The sequence below is a fragment of the Rhineura floridana genome, chromosome 13 (genome assembly GCF_030035675.1).
Source record: "Rhineura floridana isolate rRhiFlo1 chromosome 13, rRhiFlo1.hap2, whole genome shotgun sequence".
Lineage (NCBI taxonomy): Eukaryota > Metazoa > Chordata > Lepidosauria > Squamata > Rhineuridae > Rhineura > Rhineura floridana.
This window is the reverse complement of record NC_084492.1, coordinates 9,757,739-9,782,229: the sequence shown is the minus strand read 5'-3', so window position 1 is coordinate 9,782,229 and position 24,491 is coordinate 9,757,739. Positions and strand designations below refer to the sequence as shown.

General features: G+C 42.1%; 2 protein-coding genes across 14 annotated transcripts in view; one reads left to right on the top strand and one right to left on the bottom strand.

The window, feature by feature from the left end:
- Positions 1-16,601, top strand: part of NECAB2 (N-terminal EF-hand calcium binding protein 2) — a 381,306-nt gene extending 364,705 nt beyond the window's left edge. For all 9 annotated transcript variants that reach the window (XM_061594438.1, XM_061594443.1, XM_061594442.1 and 6 more), the window contains 4 exons: positions 5,235-5,347; positions 7,634-7,711; positions 10,264-10,355; positions 13,108-16,601. In XM_061594438.1, coding sequence (XP_061450422.1) covers positions 5,235-5,347; positions 7,634-7,711; positions 10,264-10,355; positions 13,108-13,136 — 312 coding nt within the window. In that variant the 3' untranslated portion in view covers positions 13,137-16,601. The remainder of the gene's footprint in view (positions 1-5,234; positions 5,348-7,633; positions 7,712-10,263; positions 10,356-13,107) is intronic.
- A 4,618-nt stretch (positions 16,602-21,219) lies between these two features.
- SLC38A8 (solute carrier family 38 member 8) overlaps positions 21,220-24,491 on the bottom strand; it is a 49,953-nt gene continuing 46,681 nt past the window's right edge. For 3 of the 5 annotated variants that reach the window (XM_061594469.1, XM_061594468.1, XM_061594466.1), the window contains exons 11-12: positions 22,005-22,053; positions 21,220-21,515 (exon numbers count right to left, since the gene is read on the bottom strand). In XM_061594469.1, coding sequence (XP_061450453.1) covers positions 21,384-21,515; positions 22,005-22,053 — 181 coding nt within the window. In that variant the 3' untranslated portion in view covers positions 21,220-21,383. The remainder of the gene's footprint in view (positions 21,516-22,004; positions 22,054-24,491) is intronic. The other 2 variants (XM_061594467.1, XM_061594470.1) reach the window with 1 other exon arrangement.

Below are 24,491 nucleotides of genomic sequence, written 5' to 3'. Positions count from 1 at the left end.
TAAAATACTTTGAAGAAACAAATCACCAGGAACAGATGGCATACCAACTGAATTGCTACAAACTACTGAATCTGCTACAAACTACTGAATCAAACTACGGAATCTGCCCAAATTTTGACAAACATTTGTCAACAAAAATGGAAAACAAAACAATGGTCCACAGACTGGAAGCTTTCACTATACAATCCCAATTCTAAAGAAAGGGGATCCTAGGGAATGTAAGTAGACTTCCGGGAAGGGTGACTTAGCCTGTGCCTGCTTTTGAGACGGGCTCCTGCCTCAAAAGAAGCTTATTCAGATATATCAGTCAGTTTTTTCTTTTTTTTTTGACTGATTAAACTTCTCCCGGGTAGGGAGAAACGAAGAGATTAACCTCAAAGCCTATTTTTGTTGGGACGACCAGATCTCATTAATTTATGGGACGAGGTCCAGCCGACGATTTATGGGACGGATTTTCAACAGCAAGCTCTATCTGTTAAAGCGAACGTTCATCTTATCTTCTAAGAGAGAACGCACTAACAGGCAAGCACCCTTCTTTCTATATTTTTCTTTTACTTGACTTAAATTGTTGCTGTCTAAAAGAGATTTGCCAGATTGATCGGTTTTTGACATCTCACTGGGGAGCCGTAACTTCTCTCTGCTACGCACTAATTAATAGCTTATCTCTGTTTTTGTTGCAAAAAGCTGTCCTGGATTTGCATTCTAAAGATATACACAGAAGAGGGATTTCTATTCCAGATTTTTATTTTGAAAAATATTATACTGTTTTGAGACTACTCTCTTTTTGGTCTATTTTATTTTGACGAATCTGTTTCTTGACGATTGCCATTAATTGTTTCGATCCTGGGAACTGCATTTTGTTTACTTAACTATTGGAGAGATAAGGCTGTCTGCTCTGTTTATACTGTGATGTCACCAAGTTTGGAGAATTAACCCAATTGTTGCTGAAATAAGAAGTGGTTTTCCTATATTTTTCTTTTAAAATGGCAATTAAGAAAGTGGCTGAAAATCTGGAAATAACTATGTTTCATAAAATAATGGATGAGATTGAGATAATGAAAATTGAATTGAGTAAAATGAAGCAGGAGATTAAAGATATAAGGGTCCCTGTGAGAGAGGTGACCCTGGAAGGGGTCCCTGTGAGAGAGGAGACCCCGGAGATTGGAACAGGGGTCCCTGTGAGAGAGGAGACCCTGGAGACTGGAATAGGGGTCCCTGTGAGAGAGGAGATCCCGGAGATTGGAACCAACGTGGAACAGGAACAAGATTTGGAGTTTATGGACTTTAGAAATAAAATCTATTGTTTGGAACTCAATGTTATCTCTGAAGAAATGAATGAAGATTCTAGAGATAAAGTTATCAATGGCATGGATAATCTTCTGGACTGGAATGATGTGATGGAGCCCAATATAGAGAAAATCTATGGAATTAACTGCAGCCATGTGACAATGGAAAAACTTTTAAGAGATGACCCAGTGTATTTTGAAAAAAAGAACAGAGATATGATTTTACAGCAGTATTTCAGCAACCTATTCAGAATGGATGGCAAGAAAATATTTGGGATAGAGGTAATTCCCATCAGACTCTTACTATATGACTATGGCTTTGACAGCAAGATTATTATGGAATACTGATAATGGAAGATTGGATATTGAAATTACTGGACTTAACAAGACTACTGAAGATGGAAGATGGAAAATGGAACTAATAGAGATAATAGAACAATGGCTACTGAAATTATTGAACCTAACAGATTCTGATGTGATGGATTAATTGAAATGTTTATTTTGACTATGGTTATGACAATAAGATTATCATAATTAGTAATGAGATGGATTAATCGATATGCTTATCTGGAAAAAAAAATTGATAGATATATTTCTTAAAGAATTGAAACCTCTCTTTGACTTTTTGTGGAAAGAATAAAGTAATGTTTATGAGATTTGATGATTAAGTAAGATAACTACTGGAGGAAAGTGATTTTATAATATGACTTAAGAGACAGGATTGTTATATATTATAGACTTATAACTGATTTGATCTTTGACAAATGGGAAGTCAATATTTTACTCTTTATTTTTTATTTTTGTTTTTTTTTTCTTTTTTTCTTTTTGTTTAACTATTTTTGATTTTGTTTTTTGTCTTTGAATGTTTTATGATTTTGTCTTGTATGTTTTATGAAAATCTGAATAAAAATTATTGAAAAAAAAAAGGAATGTAAGTAAAGTAATGCTCTCAAGATTCTACAACAAAGGCTCTTACCATATATGGAGCGAGAAATGCCAGATAGCCAAGCTGGATTTAGAAAAGGAAGAGGCAGCAGAGATCATATCGCAAACATACATTGGATAATGGAACGGACCAAGGAATTTGAGAAGAAAATCACCCCATGTTTTATAGATTACACCAAAGCCTTTATGTAGATCACAAAAACTATGGAATGCTTTAAAAGAAATAGGAGTGCCACAGCATCTGATTGTTCTGATGTGCCACTTATACTCTGGACAAGAGGCTACTGTAAGAGCAGAATATAGAGACACCAACTGGTTCCCCATCTGAAAGGGTGTGAGACAGGGATGTGTTTTATCACCCTATTTGTTTAATCTATATGTATAACATAACATACGGAAAGCGGGATTGGACCAACATGGAGGTGTGAAAATTGGAGGGAGAAACATCAATAATTTAAGATATGCAGACGATACTATACTACTAGCAGAAACCAGTAATGATCTGAAACGAATGCTGTTGAAAGTTAAAGAGGAAAGCACAAAAGCAGGACTACAGCTGAACGTCAAAAAGACTAAAGTAATGACAACAGAAGATTTATGTAATTTTACAGTTGACAATGAGGACATTGAACTTGTCAAGGATTATCAATATCTTAGCACAGTCATTAACCAAAATGGAGACAATAGTCAAGAAATCAGAAGGAGGCTAGGACTGGGGAGGGCAGCTATGAGAGAACTAGAAAAGATCCTGAAATGCAAAGATGTATCACTGAACATCAAAGTCAGGATCATTCAGACCATGGTATTCCTGATCTCTATGTGTGGATGTGAAAGTTGGACAGTGAAAAAAGCGGATAAGAGAAAAATCAACTCATTTGAAATATAGTGTTGGAGGAGAGAATCATTAGAAGCTAAAATGATGAAACTGAGGTTATCATACTTTGGACACCTAATGAGAAGACATGATTCGCTAGGACTATAATGCTGGGAAAAACAGAAGAGAATAGAAAAAGAGAAAGACCAAAGAAGAGATGGGTTGATTCCATAAAGAAAGCCACAGATCTGAATTTACAATATCTAATCAGGGTGGTTTATAACAGATGCTATTGGAGGTCGCCGATTCATAGGATCGCCATAAGTCGTAATCAACTTGAAGGCACATAACACACACACATTGCATGTATGTATGTTATGAGCAGATTTATAATGATGCTCTATGCGTTACTGCTCATCGAGCAGGAGATTTAACTATTGTTCTACCCTGTAAATTTGACCATAGATACACCTCTGGTTTTGTCTGCTGGCCAATAAGTGAATGATGGGATTTCTTAACTTTTCTAAACCTGAGCTGCTCCGTTTTAAGTCTCCCCTTGACAAGGGACTCATAGGGGTGGGAGGGGGAGGAGGAACAAAAAGAAACAGGCCTCCTTTAACTGCATGTGTGGGGAATCTTTTGATGTTGTTGAACTAAAACTCGCATCAAACCTGGCCATTGCCATGTTCACTGGCACAGATGGGAGTTGTAGTTCAGCTACATCTGAAGGGCCAAAGGTTCCCCACACCTGTTTAACTGCCTTACCTCTTCTGAGGAACGGCCCTACCATGAGGCAGAGTGAGGCAGCCACCTCAGTTGTCAAAAGTGGACAGAGCTATGTGCGCCGCATGACCAGATTTGTATGTGCCCCTAAGCTACTGTCAGGTGCAGTGGAGGACACCATTCTCGTTCCAGCATCAAGGTCAGATTCAGCTGCCAATCTGATTGGCTTCGGTACATGGAATCGAGAGTGGGGGTACCATCTTGTCCTTTGCCTCAGGCAGCAAAACGTCTTGGGTCACTCCAGCCTCTCCCTCAGCTTGCAAGTCCCTTCAAGGCCCCAGTGTTTCTTACCTGTTAATAAGTTTATCGCACAGAATGGATGTGGTTTCAAGTGGCATTTTTCATCAGCTTTGCTGTTTGGTTCCAGACGTGAGCAAGGTTAACCGGGGCAATGGCTTTTCTAATCAAATCCAGGCACTTGTGATTAAAAAGCAAGTGGAGTATGAAAGCGGGGCCTTAAAATAACCTGCCTTCACTTAACAAAAGTGTTTTCATTTCCTTCATGTGGTATCTCATCTCGGGAGGTGGTGGGGAGGCATTTGAATTTCATAAGGGAATGCTCAAAATCCATCTGCAATCTTGTGAATATGCAGGGGGCAGGGGGGAGAGTAGCTTTCTAGAACAAAATGTTGGCATTTGAAGAACGGCTTCTCATTCTTTCCATTTCATTGCTGCTTGATGTTTAAAGGTAGATGCTGTCAAGGTGTGAGGGACGGATCCCGTTTCTTTCCCATACAGCACAGTTTTTAAGCATTTGGAGTGACAGAGCCAGTATGGTGCAGTGGTTACACTATTACCTGAGAGACCAGGGTTCAAATTCCCCACTTATGGCTGAAGCTCGCTGGGTGAGCTTGGGCTAGCAGCAGAAACATTTCTGCTGGGTTCCTGTGGAAAAAAATACTTGTAACACTCATATAGTACTTTCAAACAGTCAAAAAGCACTTCACTTGCATAATTTAGTTGTAAGCCTTATCTCAGCCCTGTAAGGTAAGTCAGTACTATTATCAGTCATGTTGCAAATGGAGGGAGGCCAGAAGACAGTGCTTGCTCAAAGACTTCTAGTGAGCTCATGGGAGAGGGCAGATTTGAACCAGGGACTTCTTGATTTATAGCTGAGGCTGCAGTCCTAACCCCCCTTGCCTGGAAGTAAGTCCCATTGCAGTGGTGGCTGGTGGGTCCGTGTCAGTAGGACAGTGGAATCCACTCTGGGTTTTAGTCCAAACTTTCAAGGAGCTGTCGAAGGTGCTCACTGCTCCATTGAATTCAGTAGGACTTACTTCTGAGTGAACAGTTAGGATTGTTGTTCCAGTCTCTTACTCGCTAGTGCACTAAATTCTACCAAATTCAGGGTCTGGTGCCATTAAGATTCTCTTCTGTTTGGTTTCCTTGATCTTTTCCCACTCTAGTATCTTCTTTTGGTACGAAATGAGATGACTGTTTCCCAGAAGCACCTGGGGGAGTTCTGTGGCTCCCTTAAGCAGTACTTGAAGAATGTGGCAGGAGAAAGGGACTGTTTTCAGTAAGTACTTCTTTGTACCTGCAGGAATGATGAGTGCAATAGGGGAAGGAGGGGCAATTGGCATTGGTTCCCACAACCACTTGTTCACATCATTCCTTGCGGTTATCCAGCTCAGAGTGGATTGTGAGCAGAGCTCAAGGCTAGTTGTGATTGTGGATCAATGCACTCCTGTATCATTTTATAAATAGATCCAATTAAACAGTGAATATTATAGTATCTTTTCTTAATTTTGCAACCTTTTCTCAGACAGGCAGTTCAAGAGAATTGCTGTGGTTCATCATCCACTGAGATAATTGCTGAACAGATCATTTAAGGTTCTGCTTCCATGACAAGTGGGCCCACTAAGGGAAATGCTTGTGAAATTAATTCCAACATCCAGTGTCAGGAGATACCTTTATGAGGACCCACCAAAGTCTCACAAGTTCTTCAGAATTCAAAAGGTGCTCATGGCTCAGGACCCCAATACCTCAAGGACCACCTCTCCCTATATAATAATAATAATAATAATTAATAATAATTTATATCCTGCCCTTCCTCCAACCCAGACCCTGTGCTCAGCATCGGAGGCCTTTCTTCATGTGCCCTCTCTGAAGGAGATGCGGAGAGTGGCAACAAGAGAATGGGCCTTCCCAGTGGTGGCCCCCTGCCTCTCCCCAGGAAGGTACACCTGGCACCATCATTATCCATCTTTAGACGCCAGGCAGAAACATTTCTTTCTCTTTCCCAGGCATTTGCTTCTTAACTTTGGAAGGCTTTTGGAGGGCTTCTGTTGTTTAGCCTTCCAAGAAGGGTTGCTCCACCACCTCATATACTGTAATTAAACATTATAGGTTTTTTTAAAAAAAAAATATAAGCCACTTTGAGTATGTTTGTGTAGAAAAATGGCTAAGAAATTAAAGAAAATTTCAATTTTGTTTGCATTTTAATGAGAAACTACCTAATTCCTATTTCTCAAACCAATACTCACATTGAAACACATCTATCTTTCAAAATTTGCCCATCTCTAAATGTTGTGATGTAGTTCTCCAACCAGTGTGTACAAAAGTGCATATACTGGAGAGGTAGCATGCATAAAAATGCATACATTAGTGGAAATAATATACAGGAATGCATTATATATGGGGAAATCATTGCAAAAATGTGAACATTAGTCCAAACTGCATGCAAAAATGTGTGTATTAGGAGAAATTTGCACTAGAATGCTAAAGAATTTTCATGATTTTTTTTTTAATCACAACTTGCTACAGAAATGTGGAAACTGAATTGGAATATTGAGAAACTTAGAGAACTGAAATTGACATATCTTTCCATCCCTAGCCTCGCTACTTACTTTCTTTCATACAAACAGAGTAGATGCCATTCTATAGGAAACAACAAAAAGATACTTAGGGACACTGTTGCAGCCAGTGGGTGTTATCAAAAGGGTTGCACGCACCCCACCTCTCATGACTTTTTGGGTACGAAATACACTGCCCATTAAAGTACAGTTATATCACTGACATTTTGGAATTCTCTCCCCTTTAATATTTAAGGGACCATCTCTGTTATCTTTTGGGCGCCTACTGAAGACCTTCCTCTTTCAACAAGCCTTTTAAGTAGAGACCAGTCTGCATCTGTGCTGGAATTGCTTTTTAAGATGTTTTTAAAGCTTTCTTTTTTAAAATTAAGATGTTTTTAAGATGTTTTAGAGTGCTTTTAGTGCTTTTCATTGCTGCCCTGGGCTCCTTCTGGGAGGAGGGGCAGGATATAAATTTAATAAATAAAATTTATATTGATCAAGCACTGCCCAAATAGTCAGGAAATGTAAGCATTCAAGTTTACTGGAACTCTTATTTAACTGAGGCATACAAAGCAAACTGAGACATCGTGATATATGGATGCCAGCTACATTGCAGATGGGCGATCAGCACTGGTTGCGATAGCTCTTAGTGTAGGTACTAAGAGGGCTGCTGTCAAGGATCAGCATGGCCGGGCATCTGCCAAGGTCCAACATCCAGCAGGGGGCCCACTGACAAGGCTTGCTGCATGGAGGAGATAGACTCAATGACAATGTGAGGCGTGTGCAAGATGTGTTGACCAGGGCCCTCCAAAACCTGAGCCAACACTGGCTAATGGTTCACTTAATATTGACTGCCCCATCATCTATCAGGCACCATCAACACCACGCCAAAAGTTATTTCTGCTTACACACCACCTCAGAAGGTTTCGCTGATCTTCACACTCCCTCCCCTTAGTCTCAAAGTTCTTACTTTTGATTGCTGCCTCCATTTCTCTTCTCCATTACAGTGTGACTGCAGTGAGGCTCCCTGATGGAGTCACTTTCATTGTCTACGAGTTCTGGGAGACGGAGGATGATTGGAAGAGGTAAGGCAAGACACTCGGGCAGACTCTGCCTGTGCATTAGCAGCCCTTTGGAATGCAACTACAAGCAAACTGACCAATACAATGGGTCATTCACAAGCAGCAGCAGCAGCTCATCGTTGTTGACTCTAGCACCACAAATCTTTATTAGAAGCAGGGGAAGAAGAGAGAAAAAGTAGTCTCCCCCTATATTCGCCATTTTTAATGTTGTTGGCACCACAAATCTTTTTAGAAGTTGTCACGCATTAGCCACATTGCAAAGAATAAGCAGTGGGTTTCTGCAAAACCACATTCCCCCACTCGACAACGCATTCACATTCGCAATGACTGGTGGGAGGTAAATGCCACGTTCTCCCCAGGCACAAAACAGTATTCTATGCTATAAACTTCTGTCGCTTCTATATGACGTTCACTGTCATGGCTTCCACCCCAGAATCCCAGGAACTGTATTTGGAGTGGGTGTGTCCTTAGAAGTTCCTAGTCACCTCATCTGCTGACTGCAGCTCCCAGAGTTGCCCTGTGAGAATGAAGGATGAGTCAAACCTGTAGCGCCCTAAAACCAGTGGGGGGGGGGGAAGTGTGACATATATTCACAAAAGGAGGCCAACCTTAGCACACCTAGCTGGGGCTGATGGGTGTTGTCATTCAAAACATCGGGAGGGCACCTGGTTGGAGGGGGACAGCCAGAACATGCACAAGAAGTGAGACATCTGTGTGTATGTTTGTTCTAGGAGGAGGGGAACCTGAGTCTTGAGTCTGAGTCTGTACTGGGATTGCTTTTTAATATGTTTTTAAAGTTTTTTTTTAAAAAAGATGTTTTTAAAGATGTTTTGTTGTAATATATTTTAAAGTTTTGTTTTTATGATGTTTTACAGTGTGTTTAGTACTTTTGTTTGCCGCCCTGGGCTCCTACTGGAAGGAAGGGTGGGATATAAATCAGATAAATAAATAGATAATAAAAAGGGGGGAAACAAGTGCAATGCTTTTAGGGGAGTGAAGCCAGTTTGAAAAAACAAGAGCTTTGCATGTAACTTTGGGCTGAACTCTGGAGAGGGAAAAGGAAGTCATACGTGGCATTATTGAGAAACTTCACCCCAATCCCCAGAGAAGTTTTGCACTTTTAAAAAATTGTTTCTAGGAGTTGTATCCAAAGCTAGTCATACTCAAAGTAGACCAGTTGGGTGGTATTCTACGCTATTCCTACTCAGAACAGACCCATTGAAGTTAATGGATATGACTAACTTAGAGTCACTAATTTCAGTGGGTCTACTCTGAGCAGGATTTAGTTGTCTACCATGCATTGACATTAATGGATATGGCTAACAGTGGTCATTAATTTCAGTGGATCTACTCTGAGTAAAAATTAGTGAGATACAACCCAAAAAGTTTTAAATCAATACAGAAATGGACAAAAGCATAAACAGGTAAATCTCCATATGGGAGTTTAAAATTATATCATTTAAAAGGCTACCTACTCAACAACAAAAAATGAGGGCAACAAAATTGGCAGCTGAAGTGGTGCTTAATGGATTTGGTATATATGTACAGCTGTCATTCAAACTGCAAAAGGGAAGAGGAGGCTGGAGGGGCCAACTGTGAGTTCTTTTAAAAAAAATTACATCTGTCTTAGATCTGTGCCAAAAGTCTCACCTGCAGGACAGCTCTCTGAGCGCCCTACGGAGCCTTCTGAATGCACACCTCCTCACCCATCTGTTGGGCTGGGCCCTGCTGCTCTCCTCGCCCCCTAGCACTGCACCCTGCACTTCATTGTAAGATCCCACCTAAGCACAAGGCTGGGAGTGTGCTGAAGTGGCTCTCTTCATCGGTCAACCGCATGGCAAAGCTCTGTAGTACCACAGACAACTGTTCAAAGAGTGTGTCAATGCAGGGGAAACAGCACAGAAAAAAGGGGATCCCTCTTGGGGTGCATACAGTCCTAGGGTGGTATTCAATGCTAGTCCTGTTCAGACCCATTGAAGTTAATAGGCATAACTCTGGGTAGGCCTTAGTCAGCAGAGGCACTTTCATTAGTCTGAACAAGCATGTTTTGCCAACTCTGAAGCAAACTCTTAAAAAAAACTGGTTCTGCAAGTATAGGTTGCATTGGGGCGATACAGCTGTAAGGAATGAATGAGTGGCTGGTGTTACAATGTTCTTCCTCTGGCAAAAGTACTTAATGAATTCATTAAAGAAATCAAAATTCTGGCTAGCCAAACCTGACTGATATGGATTCCCATTCACTGTGGCTGCGTGCAGTGTGTGCTAAACCACTGAACTCATCTAGAAGTCTCAGTTCTGTGACTTATGTTATGTACATTAATTTAAATAAATGAAATGCTTCTCTGAGGGGGAACATTTTTGCAAAAAAAGAAACCACTTTGTGGCATTCGAGACCATCTTATAAATTAATCTCTCCTCAGCTAACTGGGGTTTTTTGAGGGGGGGCTCCCCTTTCAAAAATAGAACCCTTATTTCATCAGTTACAATGGGGGCTCATTGCTCAGATAAAGGCAAGTCTAGGCTAAAAACAAGGTCCTCTTCTCTCTGTCCTTCAGGCACCTCCAGAGTCCTGCTTGCAAAAGCTTCCAGCATGTGAAGGTGGACACACTGGTTCAACCTGAAGCAGTTTCCAGTGTGTCAGTGCCAGGTACAGTTCCAGAACTTGCAAAACCAAAAATGTGTAAAGCTGGAGAACAAACTGGGAGATAAATTCTCTGATGAGCAGTTCTGTGTTTGCAAGCTCACAGAGAGCCTAGTGCCAATGCAGAATGGGAGTAGTTATTCACTGTGTGATTTTGGGGAAACTGGGCTGTCCCCTTCTGGACTGGGGGGGAAGGGGTTGCACACTTAGTTCATATCTATGCTATGTGTGTCAAGCAATTGCAGATTGTCAAGTTCAGCAACCACCGTGCTGATAAGCCCCACTGAAAGTGAGTCAGTCAGTCATAATCTTTATTGCCAAGCCATAGGCCTTTACAATTTACAGTATACATTAATAGAAAAACAACTGTGGTCGTTAAAACAAAGCCATAGCCATATTATATTAAAACATGACATAAAACGGTAGAAAAATCTTAGTATTGCCTCCTAGGGTTCAAATGGTAAGTCTGTGGCATACTTCGCCCTAAGCTTTTGTGCAGCCAGCGCAAAGAGGGCTACCCTGTGCGTGACTAAAGGGTCCTGGTCCGATAAGAGACGGACAATAATTTCTTGCAAAGGTCCCTGGGGGATCGACAGGCCATCGAGAAATTTAGATCTAGGGTGGGAGTATAATGGACATTCCAGCAAATAGTGGGGTAAATCTTCAACCACTTCCATACCGCAGATACATAGGCGTTGAGCCCATGGGACTTGAGTATAGCGACCTGACAAAACCATAGATGGCATTGTTTGGAATCTTAATGCGGTAAATGCTTGTCTAAGGTTTGGTGAAAAGGAATAAGTGAACGTGAGTCACTGAACCTATAGCCCTGGTTTAAGCTCAAGCAGTATTCAAATAGCAATAAACCAGCGTTCAAGCTGTGTAGTCCCATTCCTCGGAATGGATTATTGTTTGGTTCAGGGGAAAGCAGCACTCAAGATCTTCTCTTTTTAAAATATGCAGTGTGAAACTTCTTTAATAAATTTATATACTGCTTGGTAGTAATAAAACCTCTAAGCTGTTTACAAGAAATATTAAAATTATCAGTAAAAACAGTTAAAACAAGTAATTAAAACCATTTAAAAGGTAATTCAAACTTAAAACAAACCATCCAATCACAGCAGTGTTCTTATTCCTGTTATTTTATCCCACCACATGAACCCCATGAACAAAGATACGGGCCCCACTCAGCTACTCTCAAGTCAAGACATGACAGGTGAGAGTAGGAAGGAGCAGGCTAGCTCCGCTCTTCCTTGCCCCTCTACGCGCTGGAGGCCTGCTCCATTTGGATAGGGAACCCGGGGTGTGTGTGTGTTACATCATGCAGGGAGCCTATAGGAGTACAGCAAGCTGCCCACTGCAGAAAGTCACCCGACATCTCAGATAGAGATGGGAGAGAAATTTGATTCAGTTCATGTTTAAAGCTGAATATATCAAATTTTCACTTTCCAATACAATATGAGAACCAAAACACAGCCATCCTTCACAATTCACACTTACCCAAATTTTGCGATACATTCTCTCTGACCAAGCAATGTTTACAAAAATGCACATATTAGGGGGAAGTGTGCACAAAATGAATATATTGGTGAAAATAATATACAAACATTGATGATACAAACAATATGATAAATTGCTTGCAAAATTTGTACATTAGTCAAATCTGCATACAAAAATGTATTTAGTAAATTCACATTGAAATGTTGAAGAATTTTCATGAGGATTTTTTTTTTAAAAAAAATGCAAATTGGTGCAGAAATGTGGAGAACCGAATTTAAGATTGCAAAAAATGAGAAACTGAGAGAACCGAGCTTGACCTGATAGATCATTCCATCCCTAATCTTGGGGTTGGGGTGACAAAAGGAGACAGCTGGCAATCTTGTCTCCAGTCTCCCCTGTCCCCTTGTGTAAGGAATTTAGGAACTTGCCTGGTACCAAGCCAAGCTATCGGTCCATCGAGCTCACTGACTGTAGTCTCTCCTTTCCCTACCTGGAGATGCTGGGGATTGAACCTGTGACCTTCTGCATGCAAAGCAGATGCTCTACCACTCAGCTAGGGCCCTTCACCATGCCTGCTGGATTAACACAGCCAATAAACACCTGAATGGAGTTACTGCCTCACATTAAATGCCACAGTCTCTACTCTAGGCCAGCTAATCATATTCTCATACACGTTACGATTTTTACAAGCAGCAATAAAGACAGAAGGATGGATGCAAATCTATTAACCGAAGTAAAAAAATGAGGGTTGGCTGCTGTGCAGAACGTCGCCCCCCAAGGATTGGGGGGGGGAGGAATTAGATTGCTTGCACTTAAAGCCAAGTTTATCAAATTCACACTTTCAGAAACAATATGAAAACCGAAACACAGCCATCCTTAAATTCACACTCATCTGAATTCTGCAATGCAGTTCTCCAAGCAAAGTGCACATATTAAAGTATGCATAAAAATGAATGTATTAATGAAAAGAACATACAAAAATGCATTCTGTTAAGAGAACTTTCTTGCAAAAATGTGTACATTAGTCTAAACTACATACAAAAGTGTGTTTATTAGGAGAAATTCACACTAAAATACTGAAACATTTCCGTAAGTTTTTTAAAAGAATCATAAATTGCGCAGAGGTGTAGAGAACAGAACTTAAGACTGGAAAAAGAAGAAACTAAGAACTGCAATTGACAGATCCTGCCATCCCTAGGACTCACCTTCTTTCTTTCCATGCTTTTTCTTTAACCTTATGGAAACTTTTTTTTTTCAGCTGCTTGGTGCACCCTCAACCAAGACTGACTTGGGGAAGACAGAGCAGCAAGGGGCAGGCTGGAGCCTCCCCCTATTCACCAGGCCCACTCAGTTGTTTCCGCTGTTTTTGCAGAGAACAAAACCCCTGTCTTTTCTAACAACTTTGTTACAGGTGTTGTCTTTCTCCCCCCCCCCCAAAAAAAAAAAATTCTACCTTGGAAATAGTATTTATTTGCTTGCTATCTGATGTGAAGGAAAAACCAAAAAATCCAACTCAAAGACTCATAGCTTATCTACTGGCTCTGCCAGGCTGGCCCATAGTCCCTCCTCTGTGCTCATCCTCACAAAGGCCCATCATCTATTGCAGACTCATGGTATGACACACATACACAGTCCTAGGCAAGTGACTGCAATTGATGGCATAGAACTACTGTTAAGCTTGTCGGATAAATTGATAGGTTTCCCTGTGCAGGCATCCTGGTAGTCCTCCTTCATAGGCAAACTGTGTTTTCAAAGTAATGCTCTGTCCAATTAATGGAACTTTACAGTTTGCTCTCATTCAGCAGGAAAGCAGAGAGAGTGCTGGGGGAGCAAGAGATTCTCAATCTCCTGTGGAACTGACCACTCCCTATGGCTTGCTGGTTTATGGGTCTACCACTATTAGTTCTGCTGCTGCAGCCATGTAGCTATTATAGCAGTCATCATGTGGAACAGACAGATATGGAATCTGTTTGTTCTAAGGGATCCTCTCTGCCTCGCACTGAACAGAGCCAATAAGCCAAATTATGCCATCCTAGTGCACATACAGCAAGCCAGTGGCAGTAGCTATGTGGGGCCTTTACACTAACATTCCCCTTGAAAGAACTGAGATCCCCCCCCCATCATGAAAAATTGAGAACTTTTTGACCACAGGAAATTGCCTTATAATGAACCAAAAAACAGGTCCATCTAGCTCAATATAGTTAACATCAGGGGTTCCTAAACTGGTTTGTGGACCACCAGAGGATCCACGGGCTTTGTTCAGGTGAGCCATGGCATGTCTGCATTAAATATACATACTAATTTTAATTGCATTTTTATTGCAATTTATAGTGTATTACAATATGAATTCTGTAGAATTTATCTTTATGTAAGAAATAAAAGATAGCAATACAAATACAATTTAAAAATCCTACATTATATAGCACAGTGCATTACAATTACTGCAACAAGCAGAAAAATCACCAAGTGGTCCACCAAGACCCTCAGCAATTGTCAAGTGGTCAGTGGGGGAAAATGTTTTGGGAACCATTGATCTACACTGGCCGGCAGCGGCTCTTCAGGATTTCAGGCAGGGGGCATTCCCAGCTGTACCTGGAAATGCTGGGGATCAAACCTAGAACCACCTGCATAGAAAGCAGATGTTTTACCACTGAGCTATTGGTCTCCACCACCACCCCCAAGATTGGTAATATCACTAAATCAACACAAAAGTATTCCAAATATGGCAACAATACCACTTCTGAAGAGAGAGAGCGCCATCAGCCACACAACTGAATATTTTGCTGAACCGCCACATTTGCTTGCTAGAATCCTAGGTAGAGATGGGGGAGAGCATTTGAAAAGGAGGAAGCTTGAAAATGTTACCCCCCCCCTTGCTCAAATAAAATGGCTGCAATGCAAGGTCAGGCACAGTCCCACTTTAATCAGGGCCTGACTCATATTGGGGCTCTCATCCCAATACTTTCTGCCTTGCCCAAGCCAAAGAAACACTAAGGTGGCCCTTGGAGACCACTCCTGTGTTACTAGGAACTTTCCACTGCCTGCCATCTCATCCTTCCCCCCACAGAAAGCTTGTGGGGAGGCTTCAGGAACTGGAACAGTGGCTAAACTGGGATTTTTCAAGTGTTCAGCTCAAAATCTTTCAGTATGAACAGCCCAAAAAAATTTTTCAAGATAAAAAAAGAGAGGCCCAAGTAGCATCCCTAATCCTACAGGTTTGTGTTTTTTGAACTACAATATGTAGATTTCTTGAGTTGCACTTAAGTTGTACTTACACAACATGTTTGTTATTGCAAACTCATGATTTCTCCTTTGCAACATCCACAAAAAGGCATAGAAAACTGGGCAAATTTACACTACACTTAAGGTGGCTGAATAGCCATTCCTATTCCTCAAGGAACCTTGAGAACTGTAGTTCTGTGAAGGAGAGGTGGTAGGGATCTTTGTTTGAGTTCGGGCAAGCACAATTGAGGTAAGTAGAACTTGCTGCAAAGAGGTCTCCACTGCCGCACTACTAAAAATGGTGGAAAAATTTGATTCCCTTCACATTTAAAGGCAAACACACCAAATTTGCACTTTGTGTGAACTGAAGCACAGCCGTCTTTCAAAATTTGCATTTCTCTGAATTTTGCAATGCAATTCCCCAGCCAACTAATGTGTCCAAAAATTCATTATATTAATGTAACATGTGCATGAAAATGCATATATTAGTGAAAAATGCAAACTGGCATTATATTAGGGGAAATTGCTTCGCAAAAATGTGTGTATTAGGTAAAATTACATAAAAATGTATACATTAGGAGAAATTCACACTACTGAAAACTTTTCATGGGGACTATTTTTTTAAAAAGCAAATTGATGTGGAAATGCAAAGAACTGAACTTAAGGTTAGAAAATAGAAACAGAGAGAAACCAAAACTGACAAATTTATGAAAATAACATACAAACATGCATTGTATTGAGGAAAACTGATTGCAAAAAAATTGCACATTAGAAAAAAAATACAAAAAAATTATGCACACCAAAATGATAAATTTTCAGGAGGTCTTTTTAAACACAGACACACAAACTGATGTAGAAATGGGGCAAACTGAACTTAAAATTGGGAAAAAGAGAAAGTGAAATTGGTATTCCCTTATGAAAGAAATAAATCACTTCCTCTTCTGGGAAAAACTGCCTTGCACAGATACACCCTTACTAATAGACTACTAGGATTTCTGGATGGCAATGGGAAAAGATACAGGTGTGTGTGTATGTTTCAGAAGATCCAGCTGTTCTGACTGGGTCTGGTGGGAGCTGTAGTCCAAAACATCTAGAGGGCATCTGGTTGGGAAAGTCTGAGCTACTGTTTAAGTGGTATCTTCTTTATACCAGTAATAACCATGACTTCCCACAGATAATTTTGGGAACCATAGTTTGATGATGGTGCCACGATTTTTCTGTGAGAGGTCCTCAGCATTACCCCACCCAAATCAAACAATTATACCCGGGTCCCATGAGGTCAGGAAATGACTCTAAATAGTTTAAATCTGTAACACGAAAACATCATGTTCCTTTTCATTACAGATTTCCCCCTATTCCTACCCTTCTCTGTCCCTTTCCTTTCACTTTGATGCCAGTGCATGAATTGGGGGGGGGCATCAATGTAGTTAGAGATTTTTATTTATTTATGCTGTAAGTAGCAGCACTGAGTTACTTTAACAACTTAAGCATATTTTCTTTTTTGAAGATTCGTTTCTAACCAGGACTCAAGCAGGCACAATTTAAATTTTTAAAAAATCTTCAGGAAGCACACTTGCTTATCTTCACTTTTGACTGTAACCTTTGATAGTTTACATGTACTGTTTTAGAAATAATATTATATAGCTCTAAAGTGTAGCACACTGCAGGATGTCAGTATTAGCCAACATATAAGCAATTTTAATATTATATACATATATATTATGCGCTATTGTATAATTATGACTAAGTGCGGATAACCAAATAAAGTTTAAGGGATAAAACTGGCATTCTGTCTAGAACTCTTGTTGGTTGTTGCTCTTGCTTTCATTTCTACTCACTTGCTCCCCTCAGGCCGCACATCATTTCAGGTGAGGGCGCCCATGTGTCCTACTTTACAGAGGACAGTCCTCTATTACAGTGGTTCCCAACCCTTACGAGTACGGGACCCCCTTTGTAAGCTCAAAAAATTTCATGACCCCACACGCTAATTATTTTAGTCTCTGTTAATTGAAAAAATGGTGCGTGGCAAAAATCACACCTCCCAATATCCCTTTTCATATTGTTGCGCGCCTCTTCCAATCTCCAAGCTGTGAGATTTCGGGGGTCCCTGCACTCATCCAGGGTTTGGTTTCCTTTGGGAAGAAGGTCAGTGGAGACTGCGATGTCTTTATGAAATATGGTTTCTTTATTTACACACATTCCAACCTGAGCTTCAGAATGGAGGGGTTCAAGGGATCAGCAGTCCAATATTCAGCTTTCCCATCGAGGTTACAGGAGGCGCCCAAAACGCCATGGTGCAGAGAGCCCTATCTCTCTCTGCCTCCAGTTACCAGCAAATCTCTAGCCACACTAAAACTACAAGCACAACTCTGGTAGCTGCCAGGAGTGGGGGGGAGGCTCTCCTGTAGAGTTTAAAATGACAAAAGCGGTCTTCATGGCCCATTCTCTGTTGCTAGGCAACTGATTGGCCCATTATCTTACCTGGCCAATCTATTTGGTTAACAAAAGACTCATTTGACCAGCAGAGAGTTCCTCATTCCAAGGCACAGGATTCCAAATCAGAGGCTGGAAAGGTGACCCACAGGAATCATCCATTCCAAACCCCCATGCTCATAATATAAAGCTCCCTGCAGACAGGGAGGTGTGGCTTTCTTTTCTTAATGCAAAGGTTCATCAAATTGGTATCCCCACACACACACACACACACAATCTGAAGATGTACAGTCCTGTCTCCCAACACCAGTGGGTTGACAGTGTTGGACTAAGATCCAGGTTCAAATCCCCATTCAGTCATGAAGCCCACTGGCTCACCTTGGGCCAGACACAGTCTCTCAGCCTGACCTACCTCACAGGGTTGGTGTAAAGATAAAATGGAAGGGGAGGGAACCACGTGCACCACCTTGAGCAACTTGGAGGAAACGTGAGATAGAAATGCAATAAATACATTTCGGCTGCAGTATGTGGACACCAGCCTCAGCCAACCTGCTGAGCTTTTTAAAAATAATCATGAAGAAGCAGCAACGTGGTAGTGGTTGGGATGCTATATTGTGAAGGCAAAAGAATGGATAGATTGGGGAGGGGGGTTAGTGCTTTTAGGCCTTGGGATGATTATCAGAACTGATGACTTGGTTAGCATGCACTTGGGGAATGAGAGTGGAGCAGAAGACAGATCAGAGCGCACACGCACGCACACGCACGCACGCGCACACACACGCACACACACGCACACGTGCCCCTCCTGCAAGCATCTGCTGGTAGCCAGCATTAGGGGATGTGGGAGGTCAGAAGCTCTCAACTGCTGAAGCATCTTGGGGAGTTTGGGGGGGGCAGAACGTAGGTGGAAGAGGGGACACATACCCAGCCTCGGAAATGTGGGGCAAGCAGGTCCTGAGCTTCCTCACTGCTCCTTGGCGCCGTCTGGACCAAAGGCAAGATCTGGGTGGCCTCGCAAATAATAATTTTTAAAAGGACATGGCAGCAAAGCAGGAGCCAAGAAAGGCAGGCAGGCCGGCTGTCAGAAGGAAGGGGGAAAGCAGCCTTTCCTTGCAGCCTTGCTTCTTTTCGCTTCACGAAAAGCCCTCTCCTCTCATTCTGAGTAAGGGCAGCAGCGGCAGTGCAAGGAGTCAGGATAGTCATCCTCTCTTCTTCCTGGTAGCACCTCCCTCAGCCTCCTTCGGCATCTGCCATACGTGGTATAGGCAGATGCCTGTCCTCGGCGTGCCTGGAAGATGTGCTGACGCTTCAGCAAAGTCCTCCCCTCTCGTTTGGAGCAAGGGGGAGGCGTCATCTGCAGTGGCAATGGGGAGCAAACAGCATCCAGGAACAGAAGACTTTTAAAAAATAATAGTAATTTGTTTCATTACTGTTTGCGGCCCCCTCTTGATTACTTCACGGCCCCCAGGTTGGGAACCACTGCTCTATTAGAAGGGCCATCTGGTCCAAGTCCAGTTTAAAGATAAAGAACCATAAGAAGGTAGAGGAGACACTTTGAAGCTACCATCAACAGCACCTCGACAGCACAGCACACTGGGAGACAGCCGGTCCTCAACCATGGGGCATAATCCGCCAGAAAAGTAATACTGCATAGCATTTATATGGCACTGGAGATGGTTTTATACAATTCTTCAAACAAGCTTGCACGATAGCCACTAGTCTTGTTGCCAGAGCCAGTGTGTCTGTACGGCTGCCCTTGAGGTTGGTCCGGAAGCTGCAGCTGGTGAAAAATGTTGTTGCATGATCGCTCACAGGGGCAGAGTAGCACCAACATGTCATCCCGCTGCTGAAAGAATTGCACTGGCTGCCCATTAGCTACCAGGCCAAGTTCAAGGTTCTAGTTTTGGTGTACAACGCCCTATACAGCTTGGGACCAAGATACCGAAAATATCATCTTACCCCTTATATTCCAAGTCGATCACTGTGCCTCCTGAAGATACCATCTTATCAGAAGGTCCATTCCGCACAACATAGGAAGCAGACCTTTAGTGCTGCGACACCTGCTCTTTGGAATTCTCTCCCCTTAAATATTGGATAACTGAGGTTATCATACTTTGGACACATAATGAGAAGACATGATTCATTAGAAAAGATAATAATGCTGGGAAAAACAGAAGGGAGTATAAAAAGAGGAAGGCCAAACAAGAGATGGATTGATTCCATAAAGGAAGCCACAGACCTGAACTTACAAGATCTGAACAGGGTGGTTCATGACAGAAGCTCTTGAAAGTCGCTGATTCATAGGGTCACCATAAGTCGTAGTCGACTTGGAGGCACATAACAAAAATATTAGACAGGCACCATATCTCTGTTATATTTTCAGTGCCTACTGAAGACCTTCCTCTTTCAACAAGCCTTTTAAGTAGAGACCTTATCCCAGTCTGCATCTGTGTTGGAATTGCTTTTTAAGATGTTTTTAAAACTTTTTAAAAAGATATTTTAAAGGTGTGGGTGTGTGTATGTACACACAAGGGACAGGGGAGAAATTAAATTCAGTTCTCATTTAAAACAGAACCTATCAAATTTGCACTTTCCAAAACAATGTAAGATCTAAAACACAGCCATCCTTCCAAATTCAAATTTTGTGATCCAAATTTTGTGATGCAGTTTTCCAACCAAACAATATTTACAAAAATGCATATATTAGGGGAAAGTATATATAACAATGAATATATTAGTGAAAATAACATGCAAAAATGTGGTAATTGCTTGCAAAAATGTGTACACTAGTCAAAATTGTATACAAATATGTGTTTATTAGGAGAAGTTTGCACTCGAATGCTACCAAATTTTCATAAGGACTTTCTTTTTAAAAAAATCAGTAACCACAAATTGCTGCAGAGATGTGGTGGGATTGAGTTTAAGATTGAAAAAAATGAGAAACTGGGAGAACCAAAATGGACAGATCTTTCCATTCCTAGTACACACACACACACACACACACCCCTATCTCTTCATGCTCTCTCCAGGCATGCAACGAGGGATCACAGTTCAAAGACACATTGAAGACAGGCAAAAAGGAAATGAGGTGGATGCGGATCAAGTGCAAGTGAGGGACAAAGCTGGAAAGAAGGTATGTCCTAGGAGCATCCCAAAGGCCAGATAGGCCCAGGGGGGTTGCATGTGGCCCCGGGGCCTGAGGTTCCCTAGTCCAGCTATAGTGGAATGCTTCTTTCAGGCCTAATTTCAATGGGGAGGAGAGAGTACACTGTGGGTGCCAGGGAAGGCCTCCACATTGGCACCCTATGAAAATCTAGCTTTGAAATTATACATTGTTCAATGTAACCAGACAAAAGCAAACTCAGAAAGTTGCCTAGCTCAGAGCCTCAGGATCATCAGATCCAGTCTCACTGAGTGCCCACATATATAAAAGAAAAATTCACAGCCCATTTAAGAACATCCCTAGGAGGACTGAAATGGAGACTAGAGGTGACAGAAGCTCATGAGAACATCTTCAATCTTTTCTCAAGACTTCTCTCGCCTTACACGCATCTAGATGGGCATCACCCAACAGTCTTCTGTGGTTAGTGGCAGGAAGACTGAAACAGCAAACAGAATCCTCACTGAAACTGACAACTGTGAGCATTTGCCAGATAAAACAGTACCTATCAAACAGCCCACAGGAAATTATAAAACACACACAAAAACCACAAGGCACACCCAACATATCATGTTTATTCACCTATATTAGATAGCTAAAAAGTGGGTATAATTTTAATTACGCCCAGCTGGAAAAAGCTGCACAGTACCTGTCCATGTCACTGAGAAATGCTTGTCAGGATAGTCCAGCTGCACAATTATCAAGGAAGCATCAATCTGCTACTTTTGCTCTTGTCTCCACCTAGAGGTTAGACATTGTACAACAGTTCCATGATGGCAATTGTCGTGCTTTGTCCAAAGATGAAAGCTCCACAAAGGACAGTGACAATTCCCCAGATAATTAGACAGGACCTGCAAGTCGGGGGATAGGGAAGGGGAAGAGACAAGAGATACCAAGCTATGTTCACTTTGTTGTATTCCCAGAAATAATTTGAGAGGGCCTTAAATTAAAAATTAAACTGTTTAGGACAAAAAGAACTTACTACATGCCAGCAAAATGCCAATTATGATGGGTAGGCTATATGCCCCGAATGTGCATATGGGTTTTAGTGAGACCTGGATGACATTGAATGCATCAGCTGTACACACAGATGGTCTGCATCCTTCCCACACCCTGGTTGGTATCACAGTTTGTGAAAGCCAAGAGAACGGAGGGAATGTTATGTTGTAACAATGATGCCCCAAGATCAGTGCTTTATTCTTCCCCATAGGAATGAATATTCTAGGAACAAAATGGAAGGTTGGACCTACCATGAAGTGTTATTTTGGTCAATGGGGAGCGGAGCAGACAGCAAAGGATTAACTTAGGAAGAAGCAAAGAGTTAACCTAGGAAGAGTTACCTTAGGAAGACGGTTGGGCCAATCGGGAAAAAAAAACATTGTGGGCTTCCTAGAGAGAGGGAACCTTCCAGTTACAAAACTTGATTTCAGAATAGCAATTGATTATAAGCAACAACAACTGTTAGCAGATAATATTATCAACACTGGAAGAGCAGCAAAGAAGAAAAATATGGGGGGACAGAAAGTAAGAGAGAGTCCGGCAGTCTCCCTAACTGAGAACTACTGTGGGAAATGGCACAAAGAAGATGCACAACCACCAAATTTATAGCACGGGTGGGCCTGTCTGGTCCCGTCTCTGCTGGCCAGAAGAGATTTCATGACGTCCAACTTTCCATTCTTGGTCGGCTGTGGGAGTAGAGCAGACAGCAAAGGGATGTCCTAGAGCAGCACTCACAAAACAGGTTGGAACAACTCTTTACAGCGCTTGCTGCAAGACCCTCCCACAGCAGGACATCTTAACAGAAGAAAATGTAATGACCATGAAGGCTAGTCCATTAAGGAAAACAGGGCCCTACCTCCACCAACCTCAGTCTGGCCTAGGCAGCCCCCAGCTGCCTGTCTTCTTTCTTACAAGCAGTCCAGGAGGTGGCACTGGCTGTCAGCTTCCTCCTCTTTAGTCTTAGTGCCACCTTTGTAGAACCCATCAGGGAAGAGGATGAGGGAAAAACTAGAATTAATTAGTTCTGCTTGTCATTGACTCTGCCTATCATCCCAATGGGCACCAGTAACCACTGCCTGGCGATCATTGAATGAGACAAAGGTGGAGGCTTGACCTGCTGACCTCCCTATGGAAGACTTCTTGTGGCGTATTGAGCCCAAAGACAGCTGAAGTAGCTGTGCAATACATGGAAGATTCTTATATCTTTGCTGAGCTACCTTCCTTGTCTTTAGGAGGCAGAGACAAAAACTGGGAGGTTCCTCCTCTCCAGAAAGGGCTTTGTTTTTGTTCCAAGAAGAGTTGAACCTTTGCTGTCTGCTCTGTTTCCCTGATGACCAAGAAGAACAGCCCTGGATATAGTCCAGCAGCCAGCAGCCAAGCAGATGCCTCCAAGAAGCCCTCAAGTAGGGTTTGAAGGGACACAGAACTCCTCCATTTCCAGGAGATGCAACTTTCACCTTTGTACAGGAAGCTACACATTCCAGCCATGCAGAAGCCAGATGTTTCTAAACCTCTCTCCATCCAGGCAAGCAAGAGGCATTATCACAGCCATGCAAAAGCACCTGAAGAGGCTGTGGCCAGATTATGGAGCACTGCCTGGGAAAAGAGAGGCCTGGAGGGCCCCATTTGGACCAAGGTTCCCCACCCCTGCCCTACCTGAAGTGGAATGCCGGGCAAAGTGAATCTGGGGGCGGAAAATGAAAAAGAGAAATTGGAAGAAGGAAAGGTTTTTGGCCTTTGAACCAGGAGGGGCCTTAGCTCAGTCACAAAGCTCATGTTCTGCAGGCAGAAGGTCCCAGGTTCAATCCTCAGCATCTCTAGGGTAGGACTGGGAATACCCCCATCTGGAAAGCTGCTGCCAGTCAGTGCTGAGAACACTGGGCTAGATTGACCAATGGTCTGGCTTGGCTTAAAGCAGCATCCTATAAGAAGTGGGTTCATTTATTTTTTATTTATAAAGCTCTTGCAGGGCGGCATATAGCAACATAGAAACATTTAAAAGCAATACCAAAGAATCATTAATAAATGACTGGCTACTCAAAAAATAATTTTAAACAGTTGAGCAGGCCTGTCAGCATAAAAAAAAATCTTCAAGAAACGCCTGATAGTCAAAAGTGAGGGTGCCTGCCGAATCTCTGCTGGAAGAGTGCTCCACAGCATGAGACTGACAACACTAAATGCCCGATTTCTGGTTGGGGCCAGTCAGGCCTCTGTAACATAAGGGACAATTAACGGCACTGCTTTGGATGATCTCACATGATCGTGCTGCGATATAACGGCTCAGGTAGTCCTCAAGATATCCTGAACCCAATTTGTTCACGGCTTTGAATATCAACACAAGAGCCATGATCATCATCAGGAAGTTATATAATGAAGTGGGGATTGGACAGGAGATTATTATTGCAGTTGGAGTCTTCCTTTACAGAGCTAGCAGAGTCACCGAGTACTTCTGCTTTGTCAGGGAGGCTGGCCAATGGCTCTCAATAGCTGGCCTTCCAAATAGCTTTGCAAATCCCTGAAAGAGAGAGCTCTCTCCTCTACCCCAGCTAAGGATGAGGTCATCTAGGTGTCTGAATGTGAAGAGAAATGGCAATTTTGAGTCAGTCAGAGACTAAGAAAGGCACAGAGACAGAAAGAGTTGATTTTGGGATCTGTAAGCATCTTAGGGTGCTGGCAATCTCTCTAAAGAACAAGTTCATATCCACACCATACATTTAAAGTACTTTTATACCACATTAACAGTCGTGGCTTCCCCCCAAGAATCCTGGGAACTGTAGTTTACCCATCAGAGCTAGAATTCCCAGCACCCTTAACAAGCTATAGTTCCG